At 51.2% G+C, this 21,539-nt stretch overlaps 7 protein-coding genes across 7 annotated transcripts; 4 read left to right on the top strand and 3 right to left on the bottom strand.

Moving 5' to 3' along the window:
• Positions 1-27: 27 nt before the first annotated feature.
• On the bottom strand, positions 28-2,886 carry PPTG_08672 (hypothetical protein). Its single transcript, XM_008902798.1, has one exon. It carries the CDS (start codon positions 2,880-2,882, stop codon positions 819-821), a length of 2,064 nt encoding a protein of 687 aa, XP_008901046.1. The 5' UTR covers positions 2,883-2,886; the 3' UTR covers positions 28-818.
• On the top strand, positions 178-696 carry PPTG_08671 (hypothetical protein; the record flags this gene model as incomplete). The annotated part of the gene is made up of 1 exon (XM_008902797.1): positions 178-696. The coding sequence occupies exon 1, from the start codon at positions 406-408 to the stop codon at positions 694-696; it is 291 nt and encodes a 96-aa protein (XP_008901045.1). The 5' UTR covers positions 178-405.
• A 122-nt stretch (positions 2,887-3,008) lies between the features above and the next one.
• PPTG_08673 (hypothetical protein) lies at positions 3,009-9,581 on the top strand. The gene is made up of 2 exons (XM_008902799.1): positions 3,009-9,245; positions 9,317-9,581. The coding sequence occupies exons 1-2, from the start codon at positions 3,234-3,236 to the stop codon at positions 9,443-9,445; spliced, it is 6,141 nt and encodes a 2,046-aa protein (XP_008901047.1). The 5' UTR covers positions 3,009-3,233; the 3' UTR covers positions 9,446-9,581.
• Positions 9,582-11,605: 2,024 nt separating this feature from the next.
• Positions 11,606-12,288, top strand: PPTG_22293 (hypothetical protein; the record flags this gene model as incomplete). Its single annotated transcript, XM_008902876.1, has 2 exons — positions 11,606-11,608; positions 12,172-12,288. 2 exons carry the CDS (start codon positions 11,606-11,608, stop codon positions 12,286-12,288), a joined length of 120 nt encoding a protein of 39 aa, XP_008901124.1.
• A 338-nt stretch (positions 12,289-12,626) lies between these two features.
• On the bottom strand, positions 12,627-14,118 carry PPTG_08674 (hypothetical protein; the record flags this gene model as incomplete). Its single annotated transcript, XM_008902800.1, has 2 exons — positions 12,627-13,344; positions 13,403-14,118. The coding sequence occupies 2 exons, from the start codon at positions 14,116-14,118 to the stop codon at positions 12,627-12,629; spliced, it is 1,434 nt and encodes a 477-aa protein (XP_008901048.1).
• A 470-nt stretch (positions 14,119-14,588) lies between these two features.
• On the bottom strand, positions 14,589-16,881 carry PPTG_22294 (hypothetical protein; the record flags this gene model as incomplete). Its single annotated transcript, XM_008902877.1, has 3 exons — positions 14,589-14,948; positions 15,046-16,535; positions 16,620-16,881. The coding sequence occupies 3 exons, from the start codon at positions 16,879-16,881 to the stop codon at positions 14,589-14,591; spliced, it is 2,112 nt and encodes a 703-aa protein (XP_008901125.1).
• Positions 16,882-19,722: 2,841 nt separating this feature from the next.
• PPTG_08677 (hypothetical protein) lies at positions 19,723-21,411 on the top strand (the record flags this gene model as incomplete). Its single annotated transcript, XM_008902801.1, has 1 exon — positions 19,723-21,411. The coding sequence occupies one exon, from the start codon at positions 19,723-19,725 to the stop codon at positions 21,409-21,411; it is 1,689 nt and encodes a 562-aa protein (XP_008901049.1).
• Between the last annotated feature and the right edge of the window lie 128 nt (positions 21,412-21,539).

Here is a 21,539-nt window from a genome sequence, read left to right on the forward strand (position 1 = left end):
CACGCTCGCAGTGCAGGTTCTTGACTATGGCTCCAACTGTTGTGATACCTGATACGTATTCTGCTGGTGAACGTATTGCATGCACCTAATCACCTCGAGTCGAGTCTCTCCTACTGATTTCGCGACCAACACCGTCGACAGGAAACAACAGAGAACTCGCCAAGCCATTTCAAAACTTAACTAACTTCGTGATTGAACTCAGGCACTAGCAAACAGTGCAAGAGGGAAGTCTTGTTGGATTCCAACTTGGAAGGATTTGCAAGGCAGGCACAGGTCTCGTTCAATGAGACCCTGATGCCTTGTGGTCCCTGATTTATTCTACGTCGATGCTGGCTAGACCAAGACTCTCATTTCCGAATTCGCCTCACGACCCTGAAGCCTCCTTCCTCTTCTCAGCTCAGCAATATGAAGTTCTCGACCGTGTTCACCGCCGCCTTTGTCGCCACTGCGTGCCTGTTCCAGTCGACGACCGCCGAAGACCAGGCTGCCGTCCACCTTCGTGTCCACACCGTCGAGCAGAACGCCAACGGCGCTATCTGCTACCAAGCCTGCGCCTCGGGTCAGTATTGCCCCCGTGGCGAGACCGCTTGCCGTGCACCGACTGGCAGCCAGTGCTTCAACCCGGCCACCAGCCTCTTCATCGACGCCTGCGACCCTGGCTTCAAGTGCGACAACGGCAAATGTGTCTACGCTTAGTACGCTAACTAAGCATCATCAAGCCGTAGTAGTCATCACCTGTTCATACTCTTCAACAGGCAATATATCATGTCATTCGCATCTATATGCCATTGTTATGCAAGTTTTTGGTCTAAGATTTTCTAGTTGCTGTCATCTTCTCGGTGCACACAGAGCCATCGCGTACGTTTCCGCTGGTTCTGCACCTGATTTGGATGTTCGTTTTGATTTGCGTGCTCTGCAACCGGGAAATGGAAATGCAGCGGCGCTGTCACCTGCGGTACGCGCGAGAACGGCTGCGGGTGGAGCAGCTTGATGTACTCGATCGGGATCAGCTCCTTCCAGTCGCCCGCGATAGCAGCGTTGACCGCGGTTTCTTCGTGTTTGATCTCGATATTCACAGTCGTCATGTCCTTCCAACGCGCGACAAGGTCCATTGAGATGGATGGAGCACCTGTCTGCTCTATTTCGTGTTGGGCGGCGGCAGCGCTCTTCTTGCCGTTCTTTTGAGTCTGAGCTTTGGCGCTGGTACTGCTGTAGCCATTGAGCAGGGCAAATACGTGGTCTCGGCCTTGGTCGTTCGTGACCACGCGGCCTTCGCGGCCTAATAGCACGCTCGCATACAGCCAAAAGAGATCGTCCGACAAGAAGTCTGTGCGGCAGCTAAAGATCATATCTTCCTCCTTCCAACGCGCCACAATAGCCTTCTCCTCAGGCGTACGCTCACGTGTGACGTATTTGCCTTGGCGACGCATTTCCCTGTAACGTTTGTTGCGTATACGCACCAAAAACTTATCAGCGAGATAACCCGTAGGCATCGTGATGCTAACGAGATGTCCTTGAGCCTGTAGCTCCTTCGCAACGGTGTCTACGTGGTCCAAACGATACGTGCCGGCCTCAAAGTTTTGGTTTATATACGCGAGGTTGGGTCCGTCCAGTACGTAGTGCAGTGGCTTGCTGCTCTTGGTATTCCCAGCCAATGTTTGCAGCTGGAAAGTTTCGTGACGAAGCATTAACCAGTCCCGGAATGGATCCAAGAACTCCTTGACCAGCTTTTCAGGCGTCATCTTGCAGCGGCGGGATTCGAGAGCAGTTAGCATGTGCTCACGCTCCTGTTCCGACATTCCCTGCTTGTTCAAAGCGTGTCCGCAGCATGGGCATTTGGGGTTCATCCGAGCATCGCTTGGTACAGAGTCCACTCTATACCCAGCATCACGGAACGCATGTTGTAATCGCTGGGCATTAGGCGGAGATATTTCGCGACACGTAAGCTGCAGATCATGCAGCAGTGATGCCATCTGAGCGTGGAAGTGCGACTCAGTGGACTCGCTCTCGGGCACATCCGTGTACACGTTCAGCTGCAGTTCATTGTTCTTCACACACGCTACGACCATCTGCACCAGCACGTCTTCCATGGCACTAGTCCACTCCACGTCATGCTGCTTCAATTGCTGCCATCTCGAGTATGCGCTCAAAAATTGACCATGTTTGCATTCGTGCTCGAGCAACGGACTCACCGTTCGAAAGTGGAGCTTGGGCGCGTCACCTTCCTCTTGTCCTCGCACAGCTCGACGCAGCTTGTTAATTACCATCCAAGCTGCCTCAGTATCACCTCCTGCCAAATGCAACTTGATCACCGAGCCAAATACTGCTTCATTGAGCGCCTTGCCAAGCACAAAAGGCTTTGTCTCCTGCTCTTCATCGTAGACAAAGAGCTCCTGGTCGAAATATTGCAGCACTCGTCGTCTTAACTCGTCTGTAAGCCCCTTTTTCTCCGCCTGCTGGGCGCAGTGGAAGTAGAACGAGTCCACAGATTGACGCGCCATTGCCGCCTGGAGCGTCTTGGTGCGCACCTCGCTCTGTACCATCGGTAGCACGTCCTCTAGTGGCAACTGCTCCTGTACGATGTACCGGTGCACGTTGAACCTAGATTTCTTGCTCTGTTGCTGCTTATTGGTCGCTGCATCACTTGATGCCTCTGTAGCACTCTCAAGAGTGGTCGAAATACGCTGTTTCTTGGTTCGGCGGCGAGCACAACGTCCGAGTTTCGGTGGCTCTTGAACGGCGGATACGGCACTCATGAGCCTACAGTTTGAGCTCCATTGTGAGGAACTCGGTGCGGCTGATGCCGCAATAAGACGTGCAGACACAGAAGAAGACGTTCGATGTCTCGTCGCCGCGTACAGCACTCGCGAGAGTCTCTGCATGACCAACAATCAGTGCAACTGATGGATGGACAGGTACCGTACCGTTTATTCGGTACATCAGTGTCGACAAAAAAAACACTTTGTTCCACTTTGGTACATTAATGTGCACCACATTTCATCTTGAACCGACCAATCGGATCGAAGATCGCGTCGTTACGACAGGGGGAACCTAAAGCGGCTACGTTCGTGCTGGAAGCTCTCCGTCCCTGTGTTCGTGGCACTCTATCCGCGTGAATCAGCGCCTGAAGCCTTCGCCTGCATCGTCAAGCTCGTGTCTATTCCCCGTTATCGCGTTGGCGCTCGATTGCAGTTCCATTCACCTCTAACCCCGAACGTAACCTTCGTAACGCCATGGAGGCGCTGGTGCTCAAGTCGTTAGGCAAGTTGCGCAAGGCTTGTACCCGCAGCCACCGCGAGTTACGCGACATGGTGGACGCGGCACAAGCTAAGGTTACGGCCGCGAGCCAGGAGGGTACACTCGAAGTACCCTTCGAGCCCTTCCTGCTAGCCTGTTTAACCCGTCACGCCAAGCTCGTAGCCGTAGCACTGGACTGTATGGAGAAGTTTCTGGCCTTCGGGTTCCTCAAGGAGGCAGGCGTAATCCCCGAAGGGATCCGGCGCCGTCTCGTGCAGAAGGCAGCAGCCGCGTCCTCCACTTCCGGTCGCCGGTCAGGTTTCGGTCTGGGTCTGGGGTCAGGGTCAGGCGCCGGGTCAGGTCAGTCAGGGTCCAATGCTGCACCCTCTTTTGGGCTTACTACGCCATCAAACAGCAGTAGAGATGCTGGGGCAGAGGAGGACAGTAACGAGGACAGGTACAGACTAATCGACTGCGTTGTCGAGGTGGCTTGTGACTGCAACGATCACCCGGATGAGGGAGTGCAGATTCAGGTACTAAGAGTTTTACTGACAGCAGTGACGACGCCGACGTGTGAAGTGCATGAGCATGCGCTCTTGAGAGCCGTGAGAGCGTGCTATCACGTGCATTTGGTGAGCAAGAGCGTCACCAACAGGACAGTGGCTAAGGCCACGTTGCAACAAATTATTAGCATTGTATTCCAAAGAATGGAGACGTTTGATCGACGTGTGGAGGAAGAGACCAAAGCTACGTTACAGGCGCTGGATAAACAGGAACAAGAGCAGAGTCAGCAGGAAGAAGAGAGCCAAACACAACAAGGACAAGCACAGGAACACGACATCAGTGAGAGTGACAGCGACGATGATATTCTGCCCAAGACGCTGCGCGCAAAGCCTACTGATGCTTGGTATCCGTCGGTCGCAGTAGTGCTCCAGCTTCCTCGTGCAGCACACCACTCGGAAAAAGTGCCAGTCTCGTCGACAACAACAAAGAAAATCAAGGCCGTGACGACCCTATCGCAGCCCGTGAACGCTCCTGCGTTCCCGTCCGTGCTTCACAAGGATGCTTTTCTACTATTTAGGTCGCTATGTCGAATTTCTATGCGGTCGGTGGCTGATGATTCCCCGACGGCGAATGGTGCGAACGGCTCCAACGCTGGAAATGCAGGGAACGGCGCCAATCCTGAAGACCCTTTCGCGTTCCAGAGTAAGATCTTATCGTTGGAGCTTGTGAAGGAGATCTTGGAGAACGCCGGCCCATCATTTCGACGTGGTGAACGATTTGTTCACGCTATCCGACAGTATTTATGCCAATCGCTGTTACAGAACTGCACAAGTAACTACACGCAGATCGTTTCGCTGTCTTTGCAGGTTTTTCTGGTGCTTTTGCGCAACTTTAAGCGCCATCTGAAGACGGAGCTGGACATCTTCATCACGAGTATCTTCCTGCGCTTACTGCAGTCTGAGAACGCAAGTTTCGAGCACAAACTGCTGGTTCTGGAGGCGCTCCACGCAATCTGTGACGACCCGCAGACTTTAGGGGAAATCTTCATCAATTACGACTGCGATTGGAATACTAACGACTTGTTCAAGCAGATCGTGCATGCTCTTGCCAAGGCCGCAAAGGGCGGCCGCTCTCAAGACGCTGCGGCCCAGCAATATGCTGCTAGTTTGTCTAGCAGTGCGCGGATCAAGATGCTGCATCAGGACGCTGCGCTTGCTCTCAAGGGTCTGGAATGTCTTACAGCTACAGCTGCATCACTAAAGAAGGCCGCGAACTTCGTCGAGGCAGAGCGACAGTCATCTCAACACGAAGGAGAAGAGGCTCACAACAGCGAAAACGGCGGAGAAGAAGACACTGTCGCCCCACCAGATATGGTTCCAGTCGTGTCGTCTACTATGTCGGCTGTGGAGGCCTTTGAAAGCAAGAAGAAGCGTCAAGAGGAGATGGCTACGGGTATCCTGAAGTTCAACGTTAAGCCTAGCGCTGGTATCGCGTACCTCGTTGCCCACGGACACATGGGCGAAGGCTCGCCTCGTGATGTTGCACAGTTCCTCCATACCTACAACGACAAATTAGACAAGACAATGGTGGGCGATTACCTTGGCAATGGTGTCCATTATCAAGGAGGGTTCTGTGTCAAGGTGCTGCACGAATACGTCGACATGATGGACTTTACGGGGCTAGAGATCGATGTAGCCATTCGCCACTTCCTTGCTGGCTTCCGGTTGCCCGGTGAATCGCAGAAAATTGATCGCATGATGGAGAAGTTCGCTGAGCGGTTCTTTAATGCCTGCCCGCCTGGATTATTCCCGAGTGCCGACACAGCCTTCATCTTAGCGTTCTCGATCATCATGCTACAGACAGATTTGCATAACCCGAGTATTGCGGAGGAGAAGAAGATGGACAAGACTGGATTTCTGCGTAATAACCGCGGTATCAATGATGGCAAGGATCTACCGGAAGACTACATGGGCGCTATCTTCGACCGTATCAAGGCGACCCCGATTTCTCTAAAGGAAGACGACGACTTCCGTAATCGACGTGGTGGAGCTGCTTCGAGTGCTGCCAGCTCTTTGTTTGGAGCGTCGAATGCTGCTACTGATCGCATGCGTCGCGACGCGTACATCAAAGAGCGCGAGTCGATGGTGCGTCAGTCTGAAGCTCTCTTCAAGCGTCGAGTGCCGGCGTCAGCTCGAGCTCAACAGCATTTCCCGTTGTCACCTCGAGGTAATCGATCCACTGCAGCATCAACCTCTGGAGCTTCTCCCTCACAACGAAGTGAAGGCCCGTCGTCTCTGTTGACACCCGATCCATTGGCATCTACGTTCCACGAGGTCTCTGGGTTTAACGAACGTTCACATGTGCGTCCTATGTTCGAGACACTGTGGGCTCCCCTGTTAGCAGCATGTTCAGTGACATTCGAGAGCTCCGAGTCAGCAGAGGCCATCCAACTCTGCTTGGACTCTTTCCGTCATGCAGTGCACCTCTCTGCTAGGCTGAGTATGCCAGCTGAGAGAGATGCCTTTGTGACGGTATTAGCCAAGTTTACGGCGTTGCATACGACAAACTCGCGTCTGATGCGCTCGAAGAACATGGAAGCTATCAAGGCTCTGATCTCGATCAGTGTGAAGGAAGGAAACTACCTCGGAGACTCGTGGCATGATGTTCTGCAGGCCATATCGCAGTTGGCGCGCATCCAGACACACGCTCAGGGTTTACACGAGCGCTCGGCTGCAGGATCCGTTTCTGGTGAATCGTCGTACTTCAACCGGCAGCCTTCGCCTGGTATGAGCCATTCCAGCTCGCGCAACAGCAGTTCTAACTCCACACCGTCGTTCAGTATGCTCGGCTCTACATCGGGCAGCAAACGAAGTGGATTGGGATCGTCATTGTCTTCCCCGTCTCCGTCACATCGTGATATCGGTGGTCGTGGAAGCGGCTCGGAGTTGGATGAAGCGCAGAGTGCAGCGATCGAGGACGAGAATGCTGCTCGTGTGTTGAGCGAGATCGACCAACTAGCAAGCGACCGGGTGTTCTCGAGTTCGGTGTCACTGAGCGACCAAGCGCTGCAGGATTTCGTCGTACAGCTTACTGTAGTATCGCTATCGGAGTGTTCGGGTGTGGGGCCGTCTGGGGCGGCAGGTGGCTCTCCTCCTCGTGTCTTTAGCTTGCAGAAGCTGGTCGAAGTTGCTGATATGAACATGCGTACACGCTCTCGAATGGTGTGGGCAGCAACGTGGCAAACATTGTCGAGGCATTTCACTACGATCGGATGTCATGAGGACTTGACAGTGGGCATGTACGCGATTGATTCGCTTCGTCAACTGAGTATGAAGTTCCTTGAACGTGCAGAGCTGCGTGATTTCAACTTCCAACGTCTGTTCTTGGCTCCATTCGAAGTGATCATGGCCAATGCTATGTCGTTGGAGACTCGTGAGCTTGTGCTGCGTTGTGTGGAGAACCTGGTTCTGGCCAGAGTTGGTAATATTCGTTCCGGCTGGAAGACGATCTGGGGCGTCCTCCGTATTGCTGCCGAGACGTATGCACCAGGGAGTGAGGACCGAGTGGTGCTGCTAGGATTCCAGGTCGCGCGTGGTGTGTTGGAGCGACACTTTGACTGCATCGTGGATGTGTTCGTGGATGCAGTGGAGTGTTTACTGGCGTTCGCAGTGTGCGGCTGTGAGGAGGTCGAGCGTCAAATGGAGGAGCGACTTGCACTCACTCAGCTTGGCGTAGACAGTATCGGGCTTCTGCGCAGCGTGTGCATCGAAAAGTTGGCAACAGGAGAGGTTATTGAGCCTCTTACGGCTCGTGAGACTGCCGGTTCTACTGCAGCTGCTCCTGCGTCGGCGGCTGCTGCCGCTGCGGCCAAACAGGCGGCCCGTGTTGGCTTCAAGAAGGTCAAGGTAATGACGGAGGATCCCGCTGATGAAGCGAGCTCGGATGGAGTACAGTCGCCTTCTAAGCGCACTTCAATACGCTATCAGAAGCAGGAGTCCGTGCGTTCATTGGAAGAAGAAGTGGCAGAGTTGTCACCGCGTAAGGTGGTTGCCTCTCCACTATCACCTCGCAGGAGATCGAGTTCCGTCGATGTCCAGGAGGAAGAGCAGCGAGAGATCGGGGAGGCAGCATACAATGACTCGGCTGCGCATACGCGCATGTGGTGGCCAGTTCTGACGGCCTTATCCACGCTTGCTGCTGATCGTCGTCTAGATGTTCGTCTCGCAGCTCTTGAAGCGCTTTTCAATGCGCTGGAGATGCACGGCAACAAGTTCACGTCTGGTTTGTGGGGACTGATCTTCAAGGGTGTGCTTATCCCGCTACTGGACGAGCTTCGCCACCTCGAGGTGGTCGTGGAGAGAGGAGCACATGCGCAACCCAAGCTTCCATTACCGTCGAATGATCCGTCTTCTCGAATGCCTCAATACACGGCTGGTAAGACCACAGCGACGCTGTGTCTGGAGCGACTGCTGGAGTGCTTTGGCCTCTTTTACGACATCGTAGGGTTCCTTCCTGAAGTATTATTTCTCCTTGGTAAGTGCATGGATGCTGGCGATGCAGAGGAACAGCTTGCAGCCGCCTCGGCACGCGCACTCGAGGTAATGCTCGTCACACACGGACACAAGTTCCCCGAGGACGTGTGGGGTCTGATCGCTGACGAGCTGCGCAACGTCATGAAGCGCGCTGAGCCAACGTGGATCTTCTTCGCCCTGCCTCCAGAAGACGACGATGAGAGCGTTCAAGCCTCGAAGTATCCGGTTGAAGCCAATGCTGACAGCCCGTCGAAGCAGCCGATGTCGCCTCCACGCTCGCCAATCACTAGTCCTACTGCTGTGAACCTGACGTCACCACGGCAGCCTTCGCTTCTGAGCATGTATCCAGGAGTCGTGGCGACGTTAGGCTTTTCATTTACTACGAGCTTCCCGCCGAAGGTGATCACTGTGGACGAAGTGGAAGCGCAGCGCGTACCTTCACGCACACACTTGGCTGTGCTATTGGCACTGCAACGAGTGGCAGGCAACGTGCTGGCCAGCCGTCGGAAGGAGAATTTATCACTGAGTGTCGGCCACGCTCACTCCCTGCTGTCGTGTCTACGTGAGAGCTTCCTGTTCGCTCGCAAGGTGAATGATGCAGTGCCACTGCGTCGGTATCTACAACGTGTTGGCTGGCGTTATGGCATGACAGTGCCATCTTCCAGTGAGCTGCCGAGCTTGTTACCCCAGGAAGTGCTGGGTAAGCAGCAGTATCTACACGTACTCTTTACTGCGCTTGTGCGGCGCGTGAATAACGCACAAGTTGCTCCGATTGGAGAGCAAGATGAAGCTCGCAAGTACATGGTACGTTTGGTGCAGGATACTCTAGAAGAATATCTGGCTTGGACAGGTGTAGCACCGCAGTATATCGACGAAGCGAAGATGCCTGCTGACGCACAACAGCGCGTGGAGAGCTACACACCGCTATTGGTTGCCACTTTGCAAGAGCTGGCGGAGTTCGACAGCACAGAGGTAAGATTCTTTAAGTTGGTTGTTGGGATGATTGTATCTTCTAACTAGATCTGTGCCATGTTATCCTACAGTTACAGCGTCACATGACGTGGCTGTATCCGCTTCTTACGGGCCTCGTGATGGTGTCGAACACCCAGGTGCGGGTGGCACTATCCAGCGTGTTCAGCAAGGCAGTACGACAGTTGCTACCACCCATGTAGTAGACTTTGAGAGGGTATTTGTTGAAGTTAATTTCTTGCTTTACTGATCACGAAATTGCAGTTCGGGTGCTCACATCGCAAACTTCGAATGCCTTATGAAGGCTATTGTAACAAATAGGTGTCTTCTGGCTACGGCAGTTGTTGGTGTACTAGCTCACATCCAGCTAGATTCATGGGCTCACAGAATCTACTGTCTTGGAAGCTATTGACACGCTGAACAGCACTGGACTCACTTCCGGTCTCACAGTTGGCCACAAGACGCGGCACGAGGTGTGCGCCAATACACACCCGACCAGGTAAGTGTCAATTGGGTTTCGTGGAGTGAAGAGTGTGTTGCCGTCACAGGTGTGCAATTAGAGTGAAGGTTGAGCACTTCTCCGTAATCCTAAAGCTCGAATCACGTCCAAAGTAGTCAAAAGAATAGGCTTCATCGGTTCAACATTCGGATCGTGGCAGCAACAATGCTCTTGTGCAATTATATCTTTTCCATAGTTAAGCACCCCACAATAGGAATAGTTGACAACAAATGTATTCCATTTTACTATTGAGGGGTGAGAGGGAAAAATATATTGGGCTTGTATGCTAATTTATTGCTATTGAGGGAGTTCTCTGGATATTTATATTCAGAGTCTTAGGTGGGATCGAGAACCGTCGACGAACCTGTACAAATATATAATTAGGCTACATCTGTAATTACCCGATATATGTGTGTTTATGGGAAGCAAATAAATAGACGTAATCCATTATAACCTCTAAAATTTTTCAGTTAATCAAGTGAATGTTGACCCAACCGGTAAAGAACGACATTCGAGCGACCTCAGCGATGAACGACATTCTTGCGACATGATATCTTTTTCGTCGTTACACCCTTCACTCTAATAATGGTGACGATGTGAGAATCCTAAAAAAAATGCACGAATCACAGAGGCCTTTGACACCGTCCTTGGCTGCGCTCCCCTCCATCCACGCCACACAGCGAGCCCGATCAGTCACTGCAACGACGTGCTGGAGTGTCCTTCTTTCATCGTCGCACATCTTAGAATGCGAGCTTTAACGTAGCTGTTTAAACTTCTCGAACTGGAACTTATAACAGCAGACAGCGATGGTTGGTGCAGGGGTTGCTGCACGACTAATACTGGTACATCACTAAATATGGTTGTAGTACCGTTCTGATTCGTCTAAGTACGAATCCTGACTATATTCGAAGCACGACTAATTAGTGTGAAGGGTGTAGATATTGTGAATTACGTCGAAATTTTCCGATTTGGGTCTGTTTGAGGAGCGGAAGGACAATCGCCCACTTGTGGCTTTATGTGACCAGCATCTAAAAGCTTACCGGTAAATACCGGTACCTTAAATATCCAGGGCTTCCCGGGCTACGCACGGCATTAGTATTCCATTTCTAGGGTTTACTACGGAGGGGATCGTCTATACCACAGGCTTCGATGAAGCGCCTACGAGCGGCAGACGGTGATGACGAAGTGATTCTGCTCTGGTTGATGCACCCGACATATCTTCCCTACCGAGAACGCATCCTAGTACCCCATTTTTGACTGATCATTCTCGCTATATCGGATGCTGAGGCTAGAGATCAATTTCGCTTCATTGTCAGCGAAACGGTCCTTTCGGTTTCCACCTGAAGATCCCTACAGTGATACGCACGCGCGAAGGTGTTCGAAGTAACGCGGTTAGAGGCATGCTTGGGTAGTGTATGGTCGAGCACTGAGGACCTCTTTGAGAAAGTTTAAATCGTTCGCCATCGTAAAAAGAATTTCTTAGGTTTGGAACTATGATCATCACTGTCGCCATCATCTTTAGCTTCTGACTTGCTTTCACCAGCGTCCAAGGCGTCCAAATGAGTATCACCCGTATTTTACGACAGACCCCCTTACTCCGACTCCCCGCGAGTCTCCTTTCGGTTTGCCTTGGGGCCTCAGCCCGTGGTTGATGCGCGCTTGCTCCCGTGGGCGGCCTTTCCACCTGATTTAGTCTTCGACTTGGCTTTAGCAACGGTAGAATGCTTTCCGGCAGCAGTAGCGCACCTGTTAGGCGCGGTAGATTATCTGGGGGTACCTGTTGCTTCAATTCAAGAGCAGTGGAGCACGCATCGGAGCATACGCGAACGTTCAAGGCACCTTTGTAGACGATGTTGGAGCACATATGGTGGGTGTACCGGGTTCTTGCAGGCTGCCGCTGCTACGTCTTTGTCGGCTCCACAAGGGTATTGTGCGAGCGTGCTTTTGCCTAGCATGACTTGTGTTGAGCTCCCCGATTTTTGAAATATAAAAGCGGTAGGTGGCCCCTAGGTTGCCGTCGACAGAAGCCAAAATAACGTGCCGGCCAGCACAAAAAATTGAACATCACGCTACGTGTTTTCTGCTACCGTATTTTTTTAAATTACGATACTTCTGAAAGTCTCTAATATATTGATTGTTGTATTAACGTTGGGACAAGAAGAATCTATTTATTTGGATATTTCTATGACCTGGTAAAAACTCAGCGCCGGAGTTGTCAGTGCCGTGGCGAGCATGGCAGACCGAGATGGCCGTCAACAGAGGTAGATCCGTGCTCAGTCTCGATAGCCGTCTACGGTGTGTATCTGTGGAGCACGACGCATCATTGGAGGCGATAGCCAGGTAGAACGCAAACGAAATGCTGCCGACGACTGTAGCAGTCGGTTTGCCTACAGCTACTGACGGGACGGCGTTAGCTGGTGTTGGTTACAGGCCGACGATACGGACGTTGAGACGACCACGATTGTCTCGAAGGCATTGGAGCAATTCCTCGCGATGGTGGTTAAGCGCACGGCAGCGGTTTCACCGAGCAAATTGACGCACTATTAAAAGTGGTGTGCAAGGAGGCTACAAGTGGTCGCCTACAACTACGATGGCGGACGCGGCAGTGCTGAGTACTGATAATCGCAGTCTTTACTTGTATGTCTTTGCTACCAGCGCGCTTTGGGGCCGAAACGAACGAGATATGAAACGAATGGCGATACCCCCGCATCACATACTGGTTTTATCATCACCTACTCAGGGGTTCCGAAAATGCTATTGTTATTTGGTTCGTGAATGCAGCAATACAAATAACTATGCGTGTCTTCCTTCCAGAGTTGACTGCAATAATTGGACGTATTGCAAGAAATACATAGACGTTTGTGTGTAGTATGAATATTGTGAGCTTATTGCGTGCCATGGACGACCTTGCGCACCGTTGCTGCGCTCCAGTACGAGCGATTCACCTTCAGGAAGAGGTTACTTTCCAGATGCAATGGAGTCATGGCTTGGCGGCGCATGCCGACTACTGCCTTCGCTTGACTAAAGAATCTCTCGACGACGTTCGAAGTCGGAGCGATCACAGCTACCTGATCGTTAAAGCGTGAAGTAGCTTGACGAAGCCGTCTCGCACGCTCGAGCGTAACAGCGGCGAAACCTTCATCGAGCGACGTTGTCTCCGAAGAACTCGACAGTGGGGCTGCTTCCGCGGCCAGCGGCTCCAGCATAGCCTTGTCGACGTCACTCAGCGCGCCTTCACGACCCAGCAGCACACTCTCACAAGCTCGTTCGAAAGCAGGGCTCTTGACGATCGTTGCATCAGCAGCGAGGTAGTGGGCGACTTCTGGCTTCTGTGCAATGAGCGCGTCAAAGAGGTCGCGCACGTCGAGTAGTGTTACCGCGTCTGCACTTTGCAGCTGCTTCGAGGTTGACTCGAACATCTTGAGGTTGGCGAGGATCGACTTCAGCTGCTTTTCCTCTAGCCGGGTTGGCAGAAACCCAGTTAGCTCGTCCTCGTCGTCGTCACTAAGAAACTCCTTCAGCTCGAAGTATCTGTTAACCATAGCAAAAGTAGATGACCAGCGAGTGTCCTGTCTAGGAACAGGTCGAAGGAGCGTTTTTCGACTAGCACAAAATAAGCACATTAAATTTCAGAACACACATAATCATAGATTAAACTCACCGTAATTTTGCAGACACCAGCAGCGAATTTTTCATTTTGTACATCAACTTCTGTACCTTATCGAGTAGCTTGCCGTCGCCAGCGAGAAGTAAGTTCACCGCTAGGTTCAGACGATGGCTGGCGCAGCCCACCATCGGAACCTGCAGCTGATCAGCGACAGCACCGTTCACGGAGCAATTATCTCCGACAATGTAAGCGATACTAGCTTTGCTCCGGCCATAGTAGGAAAGAATGACGTCCAGGAACTTGACGTGGCTGCTGGCAGTGTGGTCACTGATCTCATCATCAATAATTGGCGCCATAGCGATCAGAATGGTCTGCATCTTGCCGTCGTGGCGAAAGGACGCAAAGACTGCGACATAATGCTCCGACCGGAAAGTCCACCCGTCAAAAATGATACCAAACGACTTAGGCAGGATACCAGCGATTACAGATTCGACTTCACGGGCTAACAGTCGCATGTACTTCACCAGGCTGTCCGTCGAAAGGCTCTCAATCTTAACGTAGTTAGAAGCCGCGCTAGTCTCACAGAATGAGAAGGGCAGGTTGCACGAGAGCACCATGTCGATCCAAGAGAAGACCTTGTGGGTCTTGTCGTCGATAAACCCAACCAACGTGCCAGTACTTGTGCTGGCGCTGGTCATCTCGGCGACAAAGTTCGTGTGCCACATGAAGACGTGGCCAAGTAGATTGGTGTAGCCAGTGTTGGGCTCCATTCGGCGCTGAACACCACAGCGGCATACGTATACTGTAGTAGGCTCTCCATCATCGTCGAGTATAGTCTTGAAGTAGAAAGACGACACTTGCCAAATCCACACGACAGGTCAATAACCACGTGGTCATCGAAACGGAAGGCAAGCATGTGCACTTCATGTTCGTTCATCGGCACGTGCCGAAAAGCACCGGAGACGTCTCCGAGCATAAGCAACACCTCCGCGTGAGGGCGCAAAGTCCTCAACTCGTGGATGCGAGTTGCAATAGCACGAGGGGGGTTATAAGAGATTGGTGGAAAGTCGTTCGCATCAGTAAAGTCGTTCAGAGACCCCCCGTAGGAAGCGAATAATCGTTGATGATCCTTTTATCGTTGGTGCCTTTGTCAACGATACCGATAGGACCGATGAATAGCTCTGGCCACAGCTCGATTACACTTTTCTCCAAGACCAGATAGCAACGCTCCAATTGTTCTTTACGAATGTGTTTCCGGACTTTGGCAAGGTGATCCACTGAAATGTGATGATTCGTAGGTCGGTGGACTTGACTTGGCGGTTTTGCGGACGTCCATCGGCTCTTCGGGGGGGGGGCGAACTCTGTGACGCACGATGTTGTTCCAACTTGTGCTCAGACTTTGAGCTTCAGGATCCAGTGGTAACTTCAACTCATGGAGAGCTCTTTTTGGGCGTGGATCAGCGTCACTCTGACCTCGAAAAAGCCGGACAAACTCGGGCAAAGTGAGCTGAGACTGATGGGCTAGTGCAGAGAGAAATCGGACTTGGTTTGTATCCATGTTGCGTTCATCACGATCTTGAACGGGTGGCACGAGACCAAACTGAGCAGCAAATAAAACTCAGACAGCGAAATATTCGATAACCGACGGAGTGCGCTGAGCGTATTGCGAGATATAAGTACGAACGGGAGGAATTGACCACGTCACACATGGCTTCAAGTTGTGGGAATAGTGAGAGATCCTGGTTTGCTGGGCTGAGACCGTTGAACTTCTCCACAATGCAGTTCTTAACCACTTCTGGAAGCTGAGTTGGGCGAAAATGCGCTCTCTTGCTGTCAAAACACCCACCTTCGGTGTTGCCGGTACATCCCATGTTGGAGAGAAATTTCATGCATATCCGCTTTCCAGCTTGCCGAGGGAGAGCTGCCAGAACTTCCTGAGCGATGCTGCTAGTCTGCTTACGGGGGCGCTCGGCTCGCTTGGGGTTGTCAGAGAGCAGCCTCACCCGATGAGTCTGGACAGGTCCAGCTTGGGGATTACCCCGGAGATCCAATAGCTCCAACAACTCCTCGTCGTTGCGCGAGAATTCAGACCGGACACCCAGCACTGCGTCAGCACTACCAGAGAGAAGGTGGCTGCGAAACTGGTTAAACTTGCTGGTTACCCAATACGACATCAGTTTCCAGCCCAACGCCTCCGTTTCAGGGAGGCCTTTATATCGGAAGAGAAAATTTGTAGCCGCGTCAATCAGGTCAATTACTTCGTCGTTGTAGAAAGCCATAGCAAGTACACGGGGAGCTCGTAGAGAATTGAGAACATCGTCCTTGGACGTGGCTAGCGGGGCAGGGCGATACTGATTCTTCTCAGAGAAGTCCGTTGAGACAGAAGCGGACTCTAAAGCCTCTACACGATCCATTAGTTGTGCCGGCTTGCAGTGCATAACGGATAGTCCTCGGCAGCCGAAACTAAATACGTAGAGGCCTCGGAGAATTGGGGGTGGAACGAGGAACTGTACATGAATTGACTGCTGCATAGATTCAAGCAAAGATTGAGGATGCTTACCTGAAAATTGTGGTTGAACGACAGTCCGATGCACTTGCCGCTGAATGGAAGATGGTCGAAAGGATCCTTTGGGCAGTGGCTGTTCCGTATCAGCTGTCTGGCTGTCGAACAAAGAACCCTCGACCGGGGAGTGCCGGGTGCGCTTGCCTAGAATACGATGCTGGTGCTGAACCGACGCGATGGCGTCGTCATCTGAGCCGACATCAAAGTTGAAACCGTCCTCCTCGGCAGTGTCAGAAGGCGTTAAAGTCTCGGCGCTTGAAGCGGTCGGTGCTTGTCCCTCCGTCACACTGGGATCTCTGTAAAAATCCAGGGTGTTCTTCTTTCGGGGTCCAGAAGTACAATCGAGAATATGCTGGCGACGAACCTGAACTACTTGTAGGTCATGAAGTCGAACGAGCGGAACTAGCGAGTCGAGTTCGAAGGGTGTTGTAGCCAACTGCTTGATAGTCGCCGGCGTGACACTTCTACGCTTCTGTAACGTGACGCAAACCTGCTGTTGCAATAATTCCCGGTCGTTGAGGAACATGTCCGACACCGTGGCACCCACTTGTAGAGCATAGTTGATTGGGTCGACCTTGATGATCTGAGGAGGATCTAGTAGGCGCACCGAGATGGTTGTAGATCCTTCCAACACACTGAGTATCGGGCCGTCACGAGCAAACTCGTAACGGGTAACGGCGCCATAGGCTCATTTTCCCGCAGGTGCACCGATAGGGTGAACAAATGCCACGAGACGACCTACATAGGATCCTGGTAACAACGTAATCTCCGAGGTGCCTACCTTGCGAGCCATGATGGTGGCCAGCACAACCGCGAATTCCTCTTCTTCATCCTCCGGTTCGACCTTGCTCACGTAAACGGTGTCGCCATCAAGGCGACTCACCCGCACGTAGCCAAACCGCGGTAGTGCTGGTGCATGGAGCGGTCCGACAAAGGCAAGATCGCCGATGCGAAGAGGAGTCGACTGCATAGTTGGCGTGTGATACTTGTAGAAAGAGCGAGAAATAGTGCTTTCGTCCGCTAGAGAAAACGAAGAATGAGACCTAGCTGATGTTGCCTCGTGCTTCTACCTAATAATAGATACTTCAGAGCCTACCGCCTTACCGGAAAACCGATCATCCTCCGGTCTGATCCCAATAGGGTCAATATCTTCTCGGATGAAAAGAAATGGAACCTAGACGGCCCCGATGGGTTCCAACATTGCTGGCGCGACCTACGCAGACCTCCGCGCTACACTAAGCGGCGCCAAGGAGGCGGTGGCTCGGTAATGGTGTGGGCCGCATTCAGCGTACGCGGCAAGCCCCCGTTCGTTGTGCTAACGGATAAGCAGAACTCAGACAGCTACGTCTACACAATTTCTGAGAGCCTCCTACCCTTTGCCCACCTTAACTACGGCACTTACTCTATCTTTCAACAAGATAATGCCAGCATTCATGTTTCTCGCCGAACCAAAGAGGTTTTTTGGAGAGCAAGATAAAATTGTTTTAGATTGGCCTTCTTAGTCGCCTGATCTCACTCCAATTGAGAACTTATGGTCAATTGTGAGTCGGATAGCTTATTCTAATAGAAAACAATTTAATAGCTTCACCTAGTTAATTGCAGCGCTTAATAAGACATGGGATGGCATTCCATTAGCCTTGTTAGAGTCTCTAGTCGAGTCCATGCGTCGTCGCTGCGTGGAAGTTCAAGATAGGAAGGGTAACAAGACTCACTACTGATTTGACCTGCATTCTTTTAATTTTGATTTTTGTATTCATTTTGTGAGTGATATATTGTGTCATGGTAGCACAATCGGAATTTTGTATGGGAGGTCCACCACAAACTGCGAAATTGGGATCGTTAACACATGAGCCAGAATATTATCAATCGCAGCAGTAACATATTTAAACAGCGTATACTAAGTCTAATTATTGGCAGAGTTACGGACCAAAAGGACCTCAGGTAATTTAGGTATTGTGTCGCGGAGTGTATACGACACTTGATCCCATACGTACGTAGATATTTTATAAAATGTTACGTGTTTGTACCCATTTTGATATGCAAAACAAAAGTGTCTCTTACGCGTTTCAAAAAAGGTTTTGCTCCGACTAAATTTGGTTTAGGCAGGCGATAGAATTCCTGCCGACTCATTGGTTCTTGGCGATTTGCAGTCCATGACGCCCGTTCCTCGTACTATTGTGGTATTTTGATAATATTCTCTGCCATGTGGGCATCACCTCGATCCTGTCTCCGCTTGTTTGCCAAAATAAAGGAGATGGATTCAGCGAAGGATAATCGTAACTGGCTTGATGACGAATTATTGGGCAAATATGCGCGCAATCGAAGCCGGGCTTGGCAATCAATAGACACCTCTCCACTGACTCCATCACTTCACAATAAGTCTGAGCCATTTCCACAATCCAGAACACAGTTCATAACATGAAAGTGTTTTGCGTAACGCAAAACACTTTTGGTCTTATTAACGCCAACATTGTGCAATTTTGTTTACATTTAGCATTTAAAAATGTTCTCAGTAAGTTCGTAATGCGAACCTAGGGATGTTAAGTACGTTTAACTAACTAAAAGTTTATCAAGCCACATAACGATTTAACTTTACCGATTGTCTTAACAACTCTCCTTTCAGTAGGAAGAACTAGCGACTAATGTATTACATGTTCTATATGCCTTCGCTGTCAGCTTTGTTGTAGTTTTGGCTCTCGTAATAGAGCTGCAACTTGACCTGAAAGCTGTACTACGGTTAGCTTAGTAAAGTATACATGTCGGCAGTTTCGATCGAGCGGAAGGTACCGAAATGAACAAAGTCGCGAAATCGGCTGAACTCCGTGGCTATGGTGAACGCCTGGGACCACGGGCGTGCGTGACAAGGCCCACCTGTTGCAGCGCATGAAATTTCTGTCAGTACGATGAGATACTTACACATCACCTTCCAGCACTTGGTGAATCTTTCGTTCAACAGCTATTATACTCTATATAGTCAGAAGAAAACGCAGCAGATATACTGAGTTCGTAAAGGATTAACGCAAGGTGCTGGTGCCGTTCTGTGGAATTGGGACAAAACGGTGCATACGTACTGTATTGTGGTAATTCCCCCCGATAAATAGTTTTAAGGAATCACCGACAGCTCAGCAAAATATACGGTTTATTTGTAACATCATCCCATCATTTGATTAAAAATCCTTTGATCAAAAATTAATTAATCTCCGAGGTCCTCTGCACTAAAATGGCAAACAACCAACGCGACCCAGCAAATACACCCAAAGTGCGAGACCTCTGCAACAGTATTGCGCGGTCACAAGGCGTGATCCTCTCCAAGTTCAAATATCCGCAGTTCCCGCCGCAACCGCATACTCCTCGACTGCACACATATACGGTGTGAACGAATGCAAGCTCCCACCTGTAGCTATCCTGTCACCGAGTGCGGCAATTGCAGTGCTCCTGTCAAAGCCATGCATCACGGCGAGGCAGCGAATACCCGTGTGCGATTTCGGGACGTCACCGATTCCGCGTACAGATGGTGTGAAAAGCATCGCCGAACAGGCAAATCAACAAATTTCCCCACCGGCTTGGTGCTGTTTTGATGGTGTACCATACCGCCTTGTACGTTTGCCTTCACGAAATAGTCCTACCTGGACGCATAGCCAATGAACCGGCATCTTTCGGCTATCGGAATGCTTTGACTCAAGGTGCAGGTCATCGCGCAGTCTGTTCGTCAGTGGTTTCCACTTGTTATGTCGATTAATTTTGAGACCGACAGCAGGTTTCATTCCTGAATTTGCACTCTTTCGCTCAAGCAACATTCCACCACAGGCTCATGGCGTCGCCAGCAGGACCTCCCGTACGGATATCTTTTGTGAGCGGCACTCCGTCTCAAGCCAAGGACCCAGATAGAACTCCCAGCTACGCGCAAGCCAAGACCCCAGATCCGTCCTCTCTCGAGGGTGGTGCTCTACGTGAGGGTGGTACCCCGGTCCTTACCAGTACTGACAGTATCGGTTTGCTCTTCCAGTACGCCGCTGTCGGTATCAACTATGGTCTGCTACCTGCCACGGTCTACCCGTTCCTACAGCAGTACCTGAACGCTACCGGATCTCAAGTCACCACTGCCGCGACGCTCGTCATTTTACCGTGGAGTTTCAAGGTCTTTTACGGTATTCTATCGGACTGTGTGCCGCTATGGGGATACCGTCGAAAGGTTTGGATGCTCATCGGTTGGGGCATGTGCCTTGCTATGCTGATCGTCATGGCTGCCTCTCCGGCCGGTGACCCGTACTACACGGTCCCGTCCGACCGCAAAATCGATCCCGCCGATTACACGCCGGAAATCGAGGCTCGCATCAACTACGACGCTGGTAACCAGGCCGGCAAATACGTCATGCTCATGTTCTTCGCCGCTATCGGATACGTTCTAGCTGATGTCTGCGCCGACAGTATCGTGGTGGAATATGCTCAGCGTGAACCTGTGGAGCAGCGTGGCAAGATCCAGTCCGCTATCTACACAGTCCGTACTGTGTTCGTCATCATTGGTCAACTTTTGGTTGGTTTCTGCTTCAACGGAGAGGAGTACGGCGGCCAGTTCGACTTCTCCTTGAACTTTCCCGAGCTAATGTCTATCGTCGCGTGTATCACTGCACCTATTATTCCAATCACGTGGTTTTTCATTAAGGAGGAGAAGCAGACGCGAGTGCCGTTCAGGAAATACATGAGCGAGCTGTGGGAACTCATTCAGAAGCGCGCCGTCTACCAGGTCATCTTCTACCAGTTCTTCCAGAACGTCTTCTCCAGTATTACATACACTGCCAGCTCCCCAGTCCAGTCGTACATGGTTGGTGTCACTCCGATCAACAACACTATCAGTGAGATTATCAGTAATGTGCTCTTCATGGGTGGTATCATGGCTACGTCCAAGTGGGGTCTACACTGGAACTGGCGCAAGATGATTCTCTTCACGGGTATTTTCGTCATTATTGCGGATGGTATTACTACTTTCCTTACTATTTGGAACGTGTTCCGTAGTCAGTGGTTCTGGCTTGGTATCCCGATGGCTGTGCAACTCCCGTACGGTGTCGGCTGGATGATTGGTTTCTTTGTCATCGTCGAGCTGTCCGGTGTCGGTAATGAAGGTGCTATCTACGGTCTCATCACGATGGTTGGCAACTTGGCGTCTCCATTCGCGCAAGCCTTGACGCTCGTGATTAACCAGCCTCTAAACTTAACTACTGCGCGTATCCAGGCCGACGATACCTCGATCCGAACAGATCTCACCTACGCCGTGCTGATCATGTACGGCATGACGATCTTTTCGTGGTCGTTCCTGGTCTTCCTACCTCCTCAGAAGAAAGAAACGCAGGAACTGCTTCGTACGGGTGGAAGCAGCAAGGTTCTCGGTGGCCTTACAGTGTTCTACGTTATGTTCGCATTCATATGGTCGCTCATGACCAACATTATGGCCATGTACGAGTCTACCTCGTGCTTGATTATTGCCGGTGGCAAGGGATGCTAGATTTTCATACGTGTACTGAAGCTCAATACAGTACAAATGTCGTTTAAACCGTGTAACTTCGAACTGAATTACTACCAAATACTTTAATTGAGCGAAAAGTACTACCCGTTTCAGAGAGTTTCTCAATA

This window comes from Phytophthora parasitica (assembly GCF_000247585.1).
Source record: "Phytophthora parasitica INRA-310 unplaced genomic scaffold supercont2.14, whole genome shotgun sequence".
In the NCBI taxonomy this organism is placed as follows: domain Eukaryota; phylum Oomycota; class Peronosporomycetes; order Peronosporales; family Peronosporaceae; genus Phytophthora; species Phytophthora nicotianae.